The sequence below is a fragment of the Suricata suricatta genome, chromosome 1 (assembly GCF_006229205.1).
Source record: "Suricata suricatta isolate VVHF042 chromosome 1, meerkat_22Aug2017_6uvM2_HiC, whole genome shotgun sequence".
Taxonomy (NCBI): domain Eukaryota; kingdom Metazoa; phylum Chordata; class Mammalia; order Carnivora; family Herpestidae; genus Suricata; species Suricata suricatta.
The window spans coordinates 30,703,687-30,723,571 of record NC_043700.1 but is presented as its reverse complement, the minus strand read 5'-3'; the positions used below and the strand labels follow the sequence as shown (position 1 = coordinate 30,723,571).

At 40.5% G+C, this 19,885-nt stretch overlaps 1 protein-coding gene across 1 annotated transcript in view; it reads right to left on the bottom strand.

Annotated features, from left to right (window-relative positions):
* The window catches only part of UNC5D (unc-5 netrin receptor D), a 443,483-nt gene extending 426,651 nt beyond the window's left edge, over positions 1-16,832 (bottom strand). Inside the window, exon 1 of the mRNA XM_029950188.1 lies at positions 16,796-16,832. Within this exon, the coding sequence (XP_029806048.1) occupies positions 16,796-16,832 (37 nt within the window). The remainder of the gene's footprint in view (positions 1-16,795) is intronic.
* Positions 16,833-19,885: the final 3,053 nt, after the last annotated feature.

Here is a 19,885-nt window from a genome sequence, read left to right as displayed (position 1 = left end):
ACTCACAATTCATTTCACTTTGTCCTCTTATTTGTTTAAAAAGTAAAACTATTTTGAGAACACTGCCATTTGAGGTCCTTCAGAATCAGGAAAGGCTGAGCATTCACGAAGCTATTCTTTTTCACACGGGCAGCCACTGAAGAAACACAAGAGGAAATGCTATCTTTCTGGAAAGGACATCTAAATCAGCCAGCGCGTGAGACGGGAGAGGCCCAGGCGGAGAATGGAGATGCTGCTTATCTGGCACACAAAATAAGGCAAACCATTGGCCCTGAAACGGAATAGTATTTTGGCACTCACCGGGGTGAACCAAAAGATGATTCAGTCAAAGGGAATGTGACTGAAATGAGTGAATTAAAGTATTCAGACTGTCTGACCCATTATGAAATTGGGTGCAATTCTTCTTCTTCATTCTGAAGCTTCGGCTTCACCTTCCAAACAATGGCTTTGGTACACAGGCCGGTCTGGTTCTTCTGCAGAAGTATATTAACTCCTAAAACTATACAAGATCCGCGCAGGCCAAAAACCAGTGATGGAGCCACACCAAGTAATACACCTTATCAGGTCGTTGGCAAAGCTCGGTGTCTGAGTGGGGGAAGGGAGAGCAAGACTCAGACCAGAGGCGAAGACCGAAGAATCAAAGAGCAGATGATACACATCACCATGGTGTCTCTATGATCCACCCAACTGGACAAGTGTTCTTTTCTATACTTGTTTGATCTATTCACAAGGACCAAAGCCCATAGGTCCTAACTAAGAAGATTGTAGAACAAACACCCTAATTCTAAACACCCTAAACATCTAAATGCCTTAACTTCCTGGTGGGACACTATGTAGAAATAGTCACCCTAAGACACAATGAGGCAAATAAAACTATAACCAAGCAAAAAAAAAATCCTCTAGAATTCAAAATTATAAAAGGATATACAAGGAGTGCCCTGTGATACAGATTTTAACAATTATGACTCTCTCGGTTAAATATTTTTTAAAAAATATTTTTTTAAATGGTAACAGGGTTCAAGTTCCTCTCACCAAACCAAGAAAGACAGATGTTCAGTCAGTGGTATTCCTTTCTCGGACCTGTGATCTACTAGACAAAAGCTTGACACACAGCCATGATCCTGGCTGAGCTTTTCATTTCCTTAACGATTCCTTTATTTTTATAAAACGGGAATGCCATCTTCGCGCGTGCAGAAACAGAAAACATCATCAGGGGCAAGGAGGGGAGTATTCGCGATGTGCTGGCCTGGAAGCGGCAATTCTGCTTTACGTTTCTCTTCCTCATTAAAGGGACCCACGCATGAGGAGCATGATGAAGGTACAGCCGTCCAATGGCTAAGCGGCATGAGACATAAATCAGAACCCATCTTACAACTACACCTCTCCATCCCTACTGCCTGATACAGTGAGAAAAAAATTTAAAAATCAATTTTGTATGAAATGTGTTAACAGGTACATGACAAGTCATGCAACAGAAATTTTCCTCGGGTTTTGTTAGATGTGATTGACGAGGCTGTTTTACCACTTCCTTGGTGACTTTATTTATTCAGCTTATCTCCAGGAAGAGTAGCAATCCTGATTATGCTACAACCATAATTTCTTACATTGTCAGAAAACTGCCGTGGTATGTGGTTCCGCACCAACAAATACAATGGATTCAATGGCCCCAGCATGACTTTCATGTATGTTTCATTTTTATGACTAAAGTTACTTTTATTATTTGGTTTCATTTTTTTTTTTGCAGCTAAGAGGAAATAAAGAAGATGTTGACAGACTATATAAAAAATATACAACATTCTAAACAGCACAAATAAGTGTGAACCATAAAAATCTTGGGAAAATTACTGGGTTTTTTTTTTTTTCCCTCCAACGACAGTTTTAATTTTAAACATTCAATATTCTTATGAAATCTTCTAGACACAATTACATGGAAAAGGCGTCATACATTTAAAAAGAATATGACAGAACACTTAGTTAAATGTTATATTAAAGATTCATTGTAAATTAAATATTAAAAAGTATTCAACAGATCCAAGTGTGGTTCAAATCCATCTGTTACTACAAACTATATTTTTTCTTTATCTTAGCCTTGCCATATGCTGTAGCAAAGCACCAAGCTTTTTTTAAATTTTCCATCTGAAAACCCTCTTTAAAAATGAATAGCCATGGCTAATACATGCCGTTTACTGTGCACTATAGATTATCACGGAGTCATATTTCATTAGGTTAAGTGAGAACATGGATAGAATTTAATTAGAAAAATCACATTTCTCCCTGCCCCCCACCCAAAGGTAATGTTAGCTTCTTAGACATTGTGGATAAAATGTTCATCACTAAATTGGTCTCAAGGCATTAAGAGAAATAAACAAAAGAAGAAAGGAAGGGCGCCTGGGTGGCTCAACTGATTAGCGTCTGACTTTGGCTCAAGTCATGATCTCGCGGTTGATGAGTTTGAGCCCCGCGCTGGGCTCTGTGCTGACAGCTCAGAGCCTGGAGCCTGTCTTCAGATTCTGTGTCGCCCTCTCTCTCTCTGCCCCTCCCCAACTCACTCACGTGCCCCCCGCTTAGTAACAAACATTAAAAAAATATTTTTAGAAGAAAGGAAAAGACACCTAGGATATCCCTAAGAGTGGAAAACAAAGTAGGAAGAAAAGAGATGCCAAATACAAAGCAAAAAGACAGAAAATTGCAGCCCAGAAAACACGTGAGCCGGTTTACCTTTCCATTCCTCATGCCACTGACAATATGATTATTGGATATGCAGGGAAAGCATGGGAGAGAAATATCTAATAAAATCCTTATGGAACAAAAGCTCCTGAGACATAGATCTGCTCATGCTCATCTATTCTGAGGGAAAACGAAGAAAATGAGAAGTGGAGAGAAAACCAGAATTGTCTACATACCATCCCACAACCAAGACACCTATTCCATGGGGGAGCTGCTTGCAAATAAAGACAATAAACCAGAAGAGAAAAAAGGAGCTCTGCAGGACACACTATGGACGAACATAGCCAATTAAATAAACTCAGTAGCACTGGAGCAAGGCCAGGGAGGGAAGCTACTGAGCCACGAGATCAACTCATTTCATATGGATTCGAACCTTCTCTGGCAGATGCAATAAAGATCCAAGGGAACAAAAGCACCCGCTGAAGCCCTCTTCATAAGTATCCCCATTCGTGTTTTCCACCTGCCTACAAAAGCACTATCACTGAGCCTTTGACGCTCAAAACCTGACTGTTGAAGGAAGATCATTCTACGCATTAACGTAAATAAAACGAGTTCATAGTATAGCTCTCCTTCCCGTGTTTTCTGCATTCTACTCCACATTATCTAGATGGTGAGACTACAAAGATGAATAGCACGTGACTCCCCAGTCACACCTGATTCTTCACCTTTAGAAACTCACTCCTCAGGACAGAGACAATGGGAGAGACCTGGTGCGTCATCACCACACTCTAATCACCCAACTGTTCTTCTGAACATTAAGCCCTTACCTTGCTAGATGTGATGTATTTAAAATAGGATTAAGATATATTATCTGGGGTGCCTGAGTGGCTCAGTGGCTCTGATCACGATCTCCCGGTTTGTGAGTTAGAGTCCATGCTTACAGCTCAGAGCCTGGACCCTGCTTCAGATTCTGTGTCTCCTTAAGGTTCTCTGCACCTCCCAGGCTCATGCTCTCTCTCTCTCTCACTCTCTCCCTCCCTCTCTCTCCCTCTCTCTCTCTCTCTTTGTCTCAAAAATAAGTAAACAATTTTAAAGTTAAAAAAAATAATGGACCTTCTTGATCTGTTTTGTTCCCCCAGGATAATGTTCTGCCACACTGTGAAACCAATACTTCCAATTAAAACCAAAAGCAGGATCACACCTGTGTGCAAGAACACACTTTAAAGGACATATCCTTAAGAAACTTAAAACAGAGGTATAGAGAAATATAAAATGTATAGAGAATGGAGAGAGAAAAAAGTATAGAGTAGCAGGAAAGGCAGGGAGAAAGGGAGGAGCAAGGAGCATTGTGCATGAGTTATGCACCAACAACCTCTCTGTTAAGTCCCACACCACACAGAAGGATTAACTGGTGTGGCTCAGCTGTTCAAACAAACCTGTAAAAACAAACTTCAGGGGCACCTGGGTGGCTCAGTTGGTTGAGCGTCCAACTTTGGCTCAGGGCATGATCTCACGGTTTGTGAGTTCGAGCCCCGCATCAGGCTCTGTGCTGACAGCTCAGAACCTGGAGCCTGCTTCAGATTCTGTGTCTCCCCCTGTCTCTGCCCCTGCCATGATCATACTCTCTTTCTATCATCTCAATGATAAATACATGTTTAAAAAACTAAACAAAAAACAAAACTTCAGGGCTCCCACAGCCTGAAGAACGACATATAGTTCATTTACAAATTTGCTCTTCTTGCCTATTTTGTTTCATGGAGATCTCTAGCTAATGCCCTAATTTCTGTGTTAATTGCCGACATCACTATTTTTACATCTGCTCTTTTATACTATTGCAGATTCAGAATTAAAAGTATTTTCAGAGTGTACAGAACAGAGATAAAGCACATTCAATAGTTCTGTCTTGTTCCTAATACTTAAGGAATGTTTTCTCCCTCTGGGAAGATGTAAAGACACATTTCCACATCCACCCCCAACACATGGGTCCCCAACAGGATCCATTTAAGATCAGGTTATCACCTGGGGAGGGCAGGGTTCCTGCTGAAGTGAGAAGGTCTAATACGTCTGAAATCTTCCATCCTTTTTTTTTTCAATGCAGGGAAGAGAAAAATTAGAAAAATAAAATAAGTTTACAGGCAAACAGGAATTGTGGAAGGTCAGGAAAGCAGGGAAGAGAGTGAGGACTTAAAAACGTGTTCTCATTCTCTCAGTAGGTAGGTAGGGAGACAGAGAAAGAGAAAGGGAGAAAGAATATAAATCACTAGTTTCACAAGATGCTCAGTTTGGGGGAGAAAGAATAAGACCCATGATCACTGGGGAAATGCCTTATACCATATTCTCTGCGAGATTCACAGGGAATAGTAGTCTATATAGGCTCTAAGAAGTTCTAAAGTAACAGAATTACTGGCACCGTTTAAGTCAAGAGATCTGCAATGGGTTGCTACCTCCACTAACTCAGTTATCGCCCATTGAATGATGCCCTTCCCCATTTCTCCCGGCACCTGCTACGTCTAGATTATCCTTGCCATCTTTGACCAAGAGAGTGCTCAAATGGTTCATCCCCCCCCATGACTCTAAGTGATGACTTGTAACTCTGAGTTACTTCCTTATTCCTCCTCACCTTCTTTTTTTATTAAAACTGCAAACTAAAGAGATAGAATCCTCCACTGAAGAGAATTTTAGACAAAGAGTGCAGGAGAAACAATTTCATGAAGGCACAGGCTATAAAGATTTCCAGGTGGGACTTCTCTTAAAGCCATTCCTTATGTACTTTTGTTTGTTTGCTTTAACTTTACAATATATCCTGGAATTATCTCCAAAATAGTTCATAGAGATCTTCTTAGAGCATTCCAGTCTATGGATGTATAATGTACAATAGTTAATTCAACCTGTCTTCTATATGTGGACATTTAGGCTGGTCACAGTATTTTGCCACTGCAAACAATGCTACAATAAAAATACTTTATGCATATGCATTCTCATGGCTGGATACAGAAAACTGTATAAAAATATGGATGTATCTGACTCACTTGTATACAATGAAACATAGCATACACTAGGCACTAAGGAGATGAGTTATACCCAAGGGATACGTGGGGGCAGAATAGAAAAAAAAATGTATAAATGGGACAGGGAGAGAAAGGACACAGAGTGACATTTCTCGGAGTATAACTTTTCATGTATTTCTCATATTAGAACTATGGTAAGGCTTTGCATATTATATAGGTAATTAAAATAAATAAATATAGGAAAATGGTACACAAACACTAAGAAATGAAATTAACTTTACTACCAATGAACAGCATAACGACACTGAAGGATAGTAAACTAGGTAACCCTGGAAAATAATACACTGAGTATAACACCCAAGGCTAAGAGGGGGAAAAACCCACAAGTGGTAGTTGTGTTTTACAAAGATATAGGGTAGCAATTTCAAAACTATTTTATTTCAGGATTGAATAAATAAGTATATCTTGCATAATGGGGGGCAGCTTTCTCACTCAAATGGAAGGGAATTATAAATAAGGAGTAGGGAAAGGCTGGATTCCCCTTGAGTTGGATTGAAATTAGAGGTACTGGGAGGCGCCTGGGTGGCTCAGTTGGTTAAGCATCTGATCTCCGCTCAGGACACAATCTCACCATTCCTAAGTTCAAGCCCCATGTGGGGCTCTCTGCTGTCAGTGCAAAGCCCACTTCAGATCCTCTGTCCCCTCACCCCCGCTCTGCCCCTCTCCTACTGGTGTTCTCTCTCTCTCTCAAAAATAAACATTTTTTTTAAACATATTGGTATGAATTTTAATATATACACTGGCAGATATGACACAAATGGACAGTGTGTGTGTGTATATATATATGTATATATTTTCTAGCTCTGTTCACTGAAAGGGCATAAAGCCTATGGCACTCCTGTAACAACAGAGTACTGAACTCCTCTCTTTACTGTTTCTAAATATGATTACTTAATTCAACGAGCTGGCAATCCTTAGTAAAATGCCCTGATTCCAGGGCTAGAGCAAGCAAAGCACAAGATGAACCTGGAACATCTGCGGTTCCAAAACGTAAGGAAGCACTTAAATGTGAAGGGGACATTCAAAAGGATACAGAGCCAACTGGAGGGGCCTCCCAGCAGCCAAATCTGTGATGCCTCGAGAAGCAAAATGACACAGCCCAATGTACAGAATAAGACTCCATGAGCTCCTGCTAATAAAAACAAAGAATAAAGGAAGGCAGGTTCTTACGGTGAGATTCCAACCCATCAATGAAAAAGGAATCCTGAAACTCAAAGGGCGCCTTCTGACAAACAATAGGGTATCGACTGTTTAAAAAAGAATAGAAAAGAAAATTAAGGGACAAAAAGTATGAATACGTAGTCTCATACCCATAGTCACAAAGTATGACCACTGCAATGGGAAAAACAGTAACTTTTTTTCAAGCTTTTTATTTTAGACTTTATTCAAGATTTAAGTAATCTCCACACCCAATGTATGGCTGGAACTTATGACCCAACATCAAGAGTCACGTGCTTTACTGAGCCAGCCAGGGGGCCTGTAGTTGAATGTGGAAACCTGGCAGATACCACGCCATCCAAACAACCCAGGTTAGCATAACAAGGGGACAGTGTGCTTCCTGAGAGAGTGCACAGGGAAGGTGACAGTGCCACCTGTCTTATTCCTAACAAACGTGGACAGTCTAAACAGAACCATGAAGAATTATCAAAAAAGCCCAAACTGACATCTAAATATACCTGAGCAATATGCTTCAAAGGTTTTGAAGTCACAAAATGTAAAAGCAGGCTGAGAAACTGTTCCAGAAAAAATGAGAGGAGACATGAGGTCATGTAGCACAGGACCTGGGATTGGACTCTGGGCCCAGGAAAGGGTTATTAGCAAGAAAATGGACACATTTTGAAAAGGTCTTAGATTTCACAGGTTGAAAAACTAAGGCCAACCGGTCACCTATTTTTTATGATTAAAGTTTTTGAAACACGGCCATTACTCTTCAGCTCCATATCATCCACAGATGTCCTTGAACTACAACAGAGCCGACCAGTGGCTACCAAGACCTCACAGCCAACAAAGGCAAAAATACTTATTCTTTGGCCCTTTACAGAAAAAGCATGGTCATCTCTGGATTAAAAAATGGCACTGAATTGGGACAGCTGGGCGGCTCAGTCAGTTAAGTGTCAGGCTCTTGATTTTGGTTCAGGTCATAATCTCAAACCCTGCTTGATTGGTGAGTTCAAGCCCTGCTTGGGACGGTCTCTCCACTACCACCACCCTCGCCCCCAAAACTTGCCCTTTCTCTTGTGCTCAAAATAAACAAACTTTTAAAAAAAGAATATAATATTGTATAAGGTTAACTTTATCATTTTGGTCACTGCATGTAGTTCTTAAAAATGTCAGTTTGGGGAATCTGAGAGAAGGGTTTTCAGGAATTTGTTTCCACCACTGTTTTGAAATCTGTCCGAAAATATTTCAAAATGAAAAATTTTTAAATAACCTATACCTTGGGGTCTAGTTATTTCCATTGTCAGAGTGGTTCACACGTAAGATGGATTCTTCCTTGGCTTATTACACTGAAGTCTGGCCCTTTGTTGCCTCTGGTAAGAGATGGCTACTTTTATAGGACGCTAAATATGGAAATCCAAACTCCATTCACTCAGCCAGAAAGTGCTCTTACCCAGAAGGCACTTTATGGTTGCCATTTATTCTGTGTCAGGCCCTGGGCTAAGTGCTTAACACCTATTTTTTTTTGTAAGGAAGTGCATTTGCAAAAAGGAAAATCCATTTACTTAGAGATTTCTAATTCCATAAAGACACTTTTTACTAGATAGTAAAGTAAGCAAGCATGGGCTCCAAAGGAGTGGCATGAGACAGTGACTCAACCATCAAGGGCACCTGATGAAAAGGTTATTTTTAGCACACTTCCCTCGTCTCAACATCCCAAACATATAAGGGAGGTTTTCTGTCTTTACTTTACAGTGACTATTACTTGAATAAAGAGACTCAGACGCTTCCTGGTGATACAGGTGAATCTCATAATCCGTCCAATCTAAAATATCATTGATTGTAAGATGCACCCACATTTTACTGACCACAAAGAAAAAAAGGCGTTGCCACATTTACTCAGAAGATGCCATCAACTGGAAGTACTTCCAAATGCAAAACTAGTAAAAATGTGTACCGTTGAATGAATTACAATAATAACATGTACTCGCTACATGATCAATATGCATTTTTGGAGGTACCCTTTACCAATCTGGATTGTTACATGCACAATGGTATTCCAGCTCTGCCTTAGCAAAGAAAATAACAACTGCAGCAGATGGCCAGTTAAAGCCGTTGCTAAGATTCACACTAATGGGAATGTTGGTCAACCCTGGAAAATTTCAGCTCTGACGAATGGAAGAAGCTGCACAAGCTATTCCAGGAACCCAAATTCCCTCCTGCGCAGACTCTGCTGGCTGCAAACTAATGACCTCTTCCCACATCCCTGCATTTCTGTGAGTGCTCTGTTACCAGTACCCCTGACCGTCCCTGCCCCACCTGAAAGAAATCAGTCCCGTATCTGTACTTCTACATCATCAGAGTTGTCATCTTGAAGACCCTGGGATAAGTGGCTAGTTTTCTGTGACATTGGTCCTGAATATTTGTGGTTCTGGAGAGGTTGTATGGTCTAATCATTTAAGGTCAAAGTTGCCCTATTTATGCCCTTATTTGTTTACTGTCCATGTTAAAGTTAAGAGTAGCCGGGAGATTTCACAGTTGGGTCTTAGATACCATCTAGTCTGGCTCCTTCATTCTACATAGGAGGAGACAGAAGCAGAGAGGTGAGACTATTTGCATAAAGAAAGACAGTAGGGGAGACTGATTCAGAGCCTAGATCAGAACCCAGTGTTCTAACTTCTGGTCGGGTAGGCCTTCCATTTCATCCTACGGAAGATGGAACCTTACTTAATATTTGCATCCACCCTGTGACTCTTCCACTCCCTACACATCATTATCACAATCCTGGCAAGCATGGCTGTTTTCAGATATTTTCACATCCATTAAACCTATTTTCCTTTTCAAAAAATGAATCAAAATGTGCTTCTAATGTTTGAGGTTATGTATTTTTTAAAAAAATCTTTTTAAAAGCAAGTTGTATAAAAATAAAGCTATCTAAAGCAACAGCAATTTTATAATGGTATTCTGATCACAACTCTCCCACCTGGGGAGACCAACTCAAAAAAAAAAAAACACAGGAGGACTTTTCAACTATTGTCAGTAGCTGTGACGTGATTAAAAAAAAAAAAAAACATATTGCCAATTTCACATCGCCTCTTAGAATATGTACATTTGTATGAATACAGCCATATTTTATAACTACCACCATGCCCATCTAATCTTCCATACTCCTGAATACGTTGTCAGAGAGCAGAAATTAATAGACTGAATTCAGAAATGCACACATTTGACTTTGAGCAGAGCTGCAGTTAAAATTCAGATACAGGGAACAGAGAAGACAATTTTCTTTCCAAGTAATGACTGGTAACCTATAGGCAGTGCACTAAACAAGACAGAGTACAGAATCCTGGAACACACTTAGCATTCTGGAGAAGGCGCCGGGCAGCACATCAGGCCAATCAGCAGCTCGGCAAAGCCCGGATCAGAGACCACATCTTCTGTAACTCTGATTTAATAAAGTTCACAGAAGCTGCATTAAAGGAAGAAGCATTTGACAGAATTAAACGTATGGAGATTCTCTAATTGAAGGACTCCTTATGGACGAGATGTGTCAAGTACAAGAATTCAACCTGTTACAACCATTTGGAAGGGCCATTCACATTCACACGTGACAGAAAACAAGACACAAGGCTGATGTAGAGGCGTGAGGAGATAAGCACAACATGTGACCCAAACTTGATTAATGTGTTGCAGATAAAGCCTGCAAGGACAGGAAAAGAAACTGGGAATAGCCAAGGGACATGGGGGGAAAATCCTAACACAAACCGAGTTTCTAGCACATTCTTATTTGAGTTGGCACACTGAGTACTATCATTTCAACTAATTCAGAACAAAATGGAAAGTGATCACAGAGTCAGCTGATGTACAGAAACTCTCCATTAACCCTCACTTCCAAGCTTTTATAGAACGATAATTGGCTTTCATAATGTTCGATCGTATACAACTATCCAAGTCATCACAGATCATCAGAAGTATCGCCTTAATGAACACAACACAGAGTATCCTTTGAAGAAGCTCCTAAGTCAATGCTGAAAGACCAGAAAATGCCAGAGTCATAACCTAAGTATTAAATGGAATGGGAGGGTCACCTGGGTGGCTCAGTCGGTTAAGTGACCAACTTCTGCTCAGGTCCTGACCTCACAGTTCGTGGGTTTGTGTCCCGCACTGAGCTCTGGGCCGCCAGCTCAGAGTCTGGAGCCTGTTTCTGATTCTGTGTCTCCCTCTCTCTCTCTGATGGTCCCCCACTCATGCTGTTTGTCTCTTTCTCAAAAATAAATAAATGTTAAACAAAATTTTTTAAAAAAAGGAATGGGAAACAAGTGATACTACAACATATTCTTCAACAGTAGGCGATCCATGTAGGGTATAAGTGGTAACTTCATTAATCAGATATTCTTCACCCAGAATACTGCAGGCCAAAGAATACAGGATTCACATGGATTGCCACATGAACCACAATGTTGTGAACGTCCACAAATAAAGATACATACAAAGGGATATACATTCTGAAGGGGTGATGAAGTCTTCTCATCCCATGATTTAACAACCATATCGAAGCTGGTAGCTGTGTAAAGAATTTCTGTTTTGAGAGTGTCGATAGTTCATGTTCTTGTGCAAAAGAAAAGAAACCAAAGGGTCACAGAAGTGTTCATACTTTTGCTAAGTGTAAAAAAGCAGACTGTAAAACCAAACAAAAATATGTCCCTTGAAAAACAAGTACAATGTCTTCTTTAAAAGGCTTATAATCTCTAGGTCCATTTTCCACCTGTATTTTTATATTCATAAGCAATCATGATTTTACATAGGTTAATTCTTACGTTACTCATATAAAATCCAGTTTTCAGTTAAACTAACAAAGGCTTATGTTGGCATCAAGCTCCACAGAAATAGCAGAGGATAGATGTAGTACCAGTTCCTGAAATTCTCTAAATAGGAAATCATGAATACCTGTCACTGGACAACACTGTGTGTGTCACAAATCTAAGGATGCTTCCTAAGGATAGAGGTAGTTGGAATGGAATGGCTCAAGGGTTAGAAGAGATCTCATGAAGAATAGATGAATATTGAATGCACCTGAGTGGCTTAGCCAGTTAAGCATCCAACTTCAGCTCAGGTCATGGTCTTAGTCATGGGTTCAAGCCCTACACCGGGCTCTGTGCTGACAGCTCAGAGCCTGAAGCCTGCTTCAGATTCTGTGTCTCCCTCTCTCTACCCCTCCCCTGCTCCTGTTCTGTCTCTGTCTTTCAAAGATAAGTAAACATTAAAAAAAAGAAGAGATGAATATTGAACTGTGATTGCAAACATGATATAGCAGATACCAAACAGAGCACTTGGATCTAAAATATCTGGAGAGAAAGCAAAGATCTGGAGGCCAAAGAAGAACTTACCAGTGCTCCAAATTTGATATAAATATGGAAAGATGCTGTAATAAATTACAGTAACTTCCCACTCATCTGGAAGTCAGTCATGCGGAAATGTCAACTACCTACATTAAAATACAACAAGAAAAAAGGAAGGAAAGGAGGAAGGGAAGGGGAGGGGACGGGTAAGAGCGGGTAGAAAAGAAAAAAGAAACAGAGCAAGCTGGCCAGCTGGGTCAACCACAAGTGCATTCCAGTAAAGATGGGCTACATTGCTTTACTCACACTACCATTAGCCAAAGTGTTTTTACCATTAGCTTTACCTTTTCCTTACAATTGATCTTTATGTTGGACCTAGGATAAACCAGGTCCTGTTCAAAGAAGTGGCAACAGAGCACTCAAAACACTCCAGTCTCTTATCCCTGAAACTAATGTAGTGCTGTGTGTCAACTCTACTCAAATTTAAAAAAACAAAAACGAAACAAAACAGACAAAAAAGTCCAGTCTCCAGCCCTGCAAACTTCCAGTCTAAGAGAAGACAGGAGACTAGCAAATGAGCAAAGCCAACACAGTCACGTGCAGTGATATCTACCATGGAGAAAATGAGAGCGTGATTTAGGAGTGTTTAACAGCAGTGGAGACCCAGCTTTGGTGGGTTAAGGAAGATCCCCAGAAGGAACTATTCTCCAACCTGAGACCTAGGAAGTGGAAGGGTGAGGAAAAGAAAAGGGAAGGGGAGAGGATGCAGGCAGAGACACCATGCACCTGGCCTGAAGTATATGTGGGGCACCGGGGTGGCTCAGTCGGGTAAGCGGTCGACTTCGGCTCAGGTCATGATCTCGCGCCTCGTGGGTTGAACCCCACATCAGGCTCTGTGCTGACAGCTCAGAGCTTAGAGCCTGCTTCAGATTCTGGGTCTCCCTCTGCCTCTGACCCTCCCCTGCTCACAATGTTTCTCTTTCTCTCTCTCTCTCAAAAATAAATAAAACATTAACACTTTTTAAATAAATAAATATTAAAAAACATAAGGAAAGCATGGGAGAGGAGCAACCATAGTTCACACAAACCGAACATCCATTAAGAAGGGGAGTCTGGGTCACGGTGAGGCCTGAGGAAAGGAACAGCCAATCACCGAGAGGCACAGAAATTATTTGACTCCAGTGGCAACAGAGCCATTAAAGAAATCTAAGCAGGGATATCATATCATTAGATTTTCACATTAGGATGATCACTTCAGCTGCAATGTGAGAAAAATAAAAGTGAAAGGGGACAAGACTGGTATCAGGGAAATCAACTGGGAGACTTCAGATGAATGAGAATTAGACCAGATGCCAAAACAGAGGTGACAGTGAAGAAGAGAGACAAAAAGGGTGGGGGTCCATGAAGTTCACCACTCATTTCTGTAGCTATACTGAGCATTGGTCGTACTCCTGGAGCCTCTTGGAGCTGGGGAAACACACAGAAACAAAATGCTCAGCCTGCTCTTATATGCTCCCAGGGTCCACAGCACTGGTTAAATGACAGAGAGCTGAAGAACTGGAAGTAAGCCCTAGTCAGTGTCTTGTTAATGGAGGCACTGCAGAACTAGGTTCTCTCTCAGCAGCTACTTCAATCTGCTGGACACACCAAGATGGAAGACCAAGAAAGCTCTTTTTAGAAGGCTTTCATGGAAGGACCAAGAAGGCATAGCTTTGGGGTGAAGGGTCAGGTTACAGACTGCTAGCATTAAGACAAAGAACAGGGGCCGAACTCAATATTTGCAAATCCCATCTAGGCAGGGAGTCCCTAATAAGGTCAAGAACATTAAGCTGCTTTGACTTGGCACAGAAGCACAGGCTAAGTGCTAACACAGAGGAAGGTACACTTTGGGGTTTGAGCTGAGTGAGGGCATTTTAAAACTTCCCAATAAAGTCCTTAGGAACTTTTCCAAGTTATCCAAAAAATAAAGAAAAAAAGCTGGAATGGAATAAAATTGGTCACAAATCCTTTGACAGGCCTCCCATCAGCAGGCTGGTCCATCTCCTCCCCTTGAACCTGAGTCAGCTCTCAGACTACACTGACTTAGAAAATCACAGTGGAAGTGACTGGGCACCAGTTTCCAGGTCCATCCTAAAGAGACTGGCAGCTCTCACTTCCTGTCTCTTGGAAACCTCACTGTAGGAACCCAGCGTCCATGGAAGAAAAGCAACTACCTTGATACCACCCCACTGTGAGAATCCCAAGCCACATAAAAGCCCTTGTAGGGTAACATGCTGTGGGACAGAGAAGTCACGGAGAAGGGAGATGCCTCACATTTGAATGAAGACACCATCATAGAAATGGATCCTCCAGCCACAGGCTCGCATGAAAACGAATCTACACGGTCTAATACCCTTACCCAAAGGAAGGGTGACAGTGAAGAGAAGAGACAGCAGGCTGGTCCGTCTCCTCCCTTTGAACCTGAGTCAGCTCTCAGACTACACTGACTTAAAAAAATCACAGTGGAAGTGACCGGGCACCAGTTTCCAGCTAAATAAAATAGTGAGCTAAATAAAATGGTCCTCTAAGTTTTGAGGTAGCAAACGCAGCAATTGTCTAAGGATAAGTGAGATGAAATGATAAGTGAACTAAGAAAACAAGGCCACCTTTTTAGGATCCTTAGTTTAAAAATTGTTTCTTTGGTATCAAAAGAGTCTCTCCCTCTCCTCAGTGAAAGCAAACTAGCAACATAAAAAGTGACCAGGTCAATGATGGCAGTGACTACATAGACTAAGCAAAGTAGAAAAAATTATGCATAACAACAACAAAAAAAGCTCAGTCACCTTGAAAGCACGTGCATATAAAATAACTCAAACTGCACTGAAGTTCACTACATCCCTCTGTTAACATCCTGTAAGATGACAATGTTAAGTGCTTATTAACAAAGATGTCATAAACTCATAAAAATTCTCACAATGAACTTTTCCAATGACAGGCTGTCATTCATGTACTTGAGCATGGTCCCTGCTTTGCCTACTGTATCAGAAGAAAGAAAAGACAAAAACAGGGGTAAGAAAAAATAAGAGACCCATGGCCCAGAAAGAAATGACCCACTTATTTTTATCCTGCTTGGATAATTAAGACGTTTGAAACAGGAAAAAGAGGTAATAGCACTCTGGGATTCCAATAAATTTTCCTGTATTCAATACAACCTTGCGAGTAATTACTGAAGGAACCTGAAACAAACTGCGGGCAGTCATATTAACGCCTTATTCTTATTTAAATATTTATGTTTCCTTTACTTTCAGGCTGAGTAACATATGTATAGCGTTCAAACCCCAAACTCTGTAAAGGGATTAGAGAGAAAAACCACTCTCCCTACCCTATTCTCAGGTCACACAGTACCATTCCCTGGAGACAACAAATATATCCCGTTTCCTTTGCATATTTCTAGAAATACTTTATTCAATGAAATCACATATGCTCTTCTATAGCAATACCACATGTATGCATATATATGTGGGAGGTATATATAATACACACATATATAAATTTTATGTATTTGAGTAGGAATATGTGGATGTATATAACTTTTCCCTTTTTACACACATTTGTTATACAATGTCCTAGACCTTCCCTTTCCATATTTTTTGGAGATTAATTTAGCGTATTAATCTATAGAGAGAGGTATCTTGTTTGTTTCTGGCATAATAACACATAACACACTGCTCTATATTTAATCAGAGCCCTTGATGAACATTAGACGCCAGCAATCTGTGCACCTTGCCAGCAAAGCTATGATGAATGACCTCTCACGTACATCATCTGGTAGCATGCAAAAATCTCTAGCATTTCTAAGATGTGAAGTCTCTGGGTGAAAAGATATATACAGTTGACCCTTGAACACAGGTTTGAACTGTGCAGGTCCGGTTACATGTGGGTTTTTTCCCAATAAATACAGTACCGCAAATGTATCTTCTCTTCCTTATATGTATTTATCTTCTCTTCCTAAATATGTATTTATCAACTGTTTATGTTATTGGGAAGGTGTCTGGTCAACAGTAGGCGAGAAGTAGTGAAGTTTTTTGAGGGTATAAAGTCATACAAAGATATTCAATTGCATGCGTGGGCAGATGGCATTGTTAAAGGGTCAACTCTCTAGGTATTTATAATTTAGAAAACTTCAGACAAGTTTGCCTGCATGGAGTCGGTATAAATTTCAATCTCAGAGGCAATGGTTATCGGTTTCCATAGAGATGACAACAGTCTTATTAAATGGTTAGATTTTTGCCAATTTGACAGGTGAAAATTTGGTACTTTGGTGTTTTGCTGTATAACTCTGTTGACTGTTTATGTATAAGAGACATTTGTGCCTTCTATTCTGTGAGCCCTTGGTTCATATCCTTTTGTTGTCTGCCTACTGAGCTATTAGTCTTCTTCATATTGATTTCTATAAATTCTATATTTTATAGAAATTAGCTATTTAGTTGTGATGGAGTTCCAAAACTGATTTTCCCAAATTGTCTTTCAAATTTGCTTATGAGCGTTTTGCTATGAGAATTTTTAAAATGTAGTTGTATTTACCAAACTTTTCCCCAGTAGCTTGTTCATCTAAGGTCATAGTTGCAAAGATTACTTTTTTGACTTAATTTGCTTTAATGCATCCACTACCCTGCTCTATAAAAAGCAAACAGATATTAGTCAAGGGTCATTAAGAAATGTCATCACTGAGAACATCTTTATACAACAAAAAATGTCTTCTAATCTCCTTATTAATGAATCATTTCTTTCTAGCAACATTTGAGTCAATGCAATTATAGTGCAATTAAAAAAGAAACAATGGGGGAAAAGAAGAAAGAAACAATGGAGACAACCTCTTGGTTTTCACTAGAACACAGAATCTTATGTAATTGTTGGTGTTGACAGCGTTTTGCTTCCAAAATTATTGAGGAGGTGATACTACTAAGATGGAGGGCTGGAGGGCCCCAAAGTTTGCCTCTCCTACAGAAAAAACAGAAACAACAAATGCACAATGACAAATTTATGAAGATGGTTGTAGGAAAGCTCACACTATAACAAGCCAGCAAAAACCCTGTACAGCCCCAAAACCAACAATGGCTGCACAGAAAACCATAGAAACCATTTTACTGGAATCACTCCATCCCAGAATCCAGAGCAACATGGCACCAAGAAGGATTCCCCTCTCAGGAGGATTTTACCCCACCAGGAAAAGGAGAGTAGAAGACACTCAGCAGACCTCACTGTCATAAATCTTTGCACCAAAATCTCTGCTGCTGAAGACCCAGAGTCTTCACCAACACCAAACAGAGCTGATGGAGCTGCCCAGAGTCCAGACAGTGTGTCTCTTTCCCAAGACAGGCAATACTCCTGTTCTGCACCCTACCTTCAAGGTCCAAGTTGGGCCTCTGACCCACCATAATCTGACTGATCTGCCACTACTTCCTCTGTATCCCTCACTCTGGGTCTCAAATTCAAGCTCTGAGCCATCACCACCAGGGCTGCAGTGATGCCACCTTGCATGGAGACCCTAGATCCCATGTCACTGCTTTGACTTGTGATCACTGGCACCCTGCTGCTGCTCCACACTCCAACCTCGGGGGTCCTGACAGGAGGTGTTGATGGGCCATTACCAGGGCCAGGCCACCGCTCTTCTGCTACAGCCCACAGTGGGTCCTCAATCTTGGCTTTGACCCGCCATCCTTGGGGTATATCGCTGTGGGTCTGCCCCAAGGGTTCTGAGCTGTGGCTTTGACCAGTCACTACTGAGGAACACTGCTGCTGTTCTGCACCCCAAGACACACCAAACAAATTACAGAACTGAAGATAAAATGAAAAATATAAGAGAGAACTAACACAGCAGATTCAATCGAGCAGAAGAGAAAACCCGAAACAGATATTTCAGTGTCAATTAGGAGAAAAGAAAGAACGGGACGCTTAGGGGGCTCAGTCAGTCAAGTGTCCGACTTCGGATCAGGTCACAATCTCACAGTTGATGGGTTTGAGCCCCATGTCGGGCTCTGTGCTGACAGCTCAGAGCCTGCTTAGGATTCTGTGTCTTCCTCTCTCTCTGTCCTTCCTCCACTCGTGCTCTGTATCTCTCTCTCAAAAATAAATAAGAATGTAAAAAAAAAAAAAAGGAAAAGGAAAAGAAGGAAAAATGAAAAAGAGGGAAACCTGCATGAACTAAGGGATAGCACCAAAGAAAACAATATTAGCAATATGGGAGTCCCAGGAAAAGACAAAATGGGATCAAAATGTATTCTAAAAAATCATGGCTGAAAACTTCCCAAACCTGGGGAGGTGTATGGCCATCTAGGCACATGAAGCTCAAAGATCTCCAAATAGGAATCAACCTAAAGAGATCTTCACCCAGACACACTATAATCAAACTTTCAGAAATCAAAGACCAATGAGAGTTTTGAACATGGCAAGAGAAAAAAAGACTAATTATATACAATGGAAACCTGATAAGGCTAACAGCAAATTTATCAGCATTAAATTCTAATAAGAGACAAAGAAGGTATAGTATAATGATAAAGGGGTTAATTATGTAGAGGACATAACAATTATAAATATATGTACACCCTATAGCAGAATTGCTAAATATAAAAAATTATTATTAACAAATCTGAAGATAGAAATAGACAGTAGTGCAATAATACTAGGGGACTTTAATACCCCCAGTTTCAACAATGAATAGATCATCCAGACAGAAAGTCAATAAGGAAATAATGGACTTGAACTACACTTTAGACCAGATGTACCTAACAGACATACAGAACAGTCCATCTCACAGCAGAAGAATACACAGTCTTCTAAAGCACACACAGAACATTCTCCAGGAAAGATCATACATTAGGTCACAAAACAAGTCTTACTAATAAATTTAGGGGTGTCTGGGTGGTTCAGTCGGTTAAGCATCCGACTTCAGCTCAGGTCATGATCTCGGGGTCTGTGGGTTCCAGCCCTGCATGGGGCTCTGTGCTGACAGCTCAGAGTCTAAAGCCTGCTTCAGATTCTGTCTGTCCCTCCCCAACTCATGTCTCTCTCTCAAAATAAATAAACATAATAAAAAATTTTAATAAATTTAAAGAGACTGACAAAACCATGATAAGTTATCACCTCACATCTGTTAGAAGGGCTCCTATCAAAAAACAAACAAACAAAACCAGATAAGAAATAACAAGTGCTGGTGAGAATAGGGAGAAAAGGAAAGCCTTGAGCACTATTGGTGGGAATGCAAACTCACGTAGCAACTATGTAAAACAGTATGGAGGTTTGTCAAAAAATTAAAAATATAAAACACCATAAGATCCAGTAATTCCACTACTGGGCATATATCTGAAGAAAATGAAATCAATAACTCAAAGAGCGATCTTCATTCCCGTGTCACTGTGGCATTATTGATAACAATCAAAATATGAAAACAACCTAAATTTCCTTTGATAGATGAATGGATAAGGAAAATCTGTACATACACACATCTACATGAACAAACACACCCCTGGTGGAATGTGACACAGAGCCACAAAGAGAAGAAAGAAATCCCGACATTTTTGACAACATTAGAGGAAACTGGTGGATGTTACATTAAGTGAAACAACACAGGAGAAGCACAAGTAATGTATATTATTACTTATATGTAAAATCTCA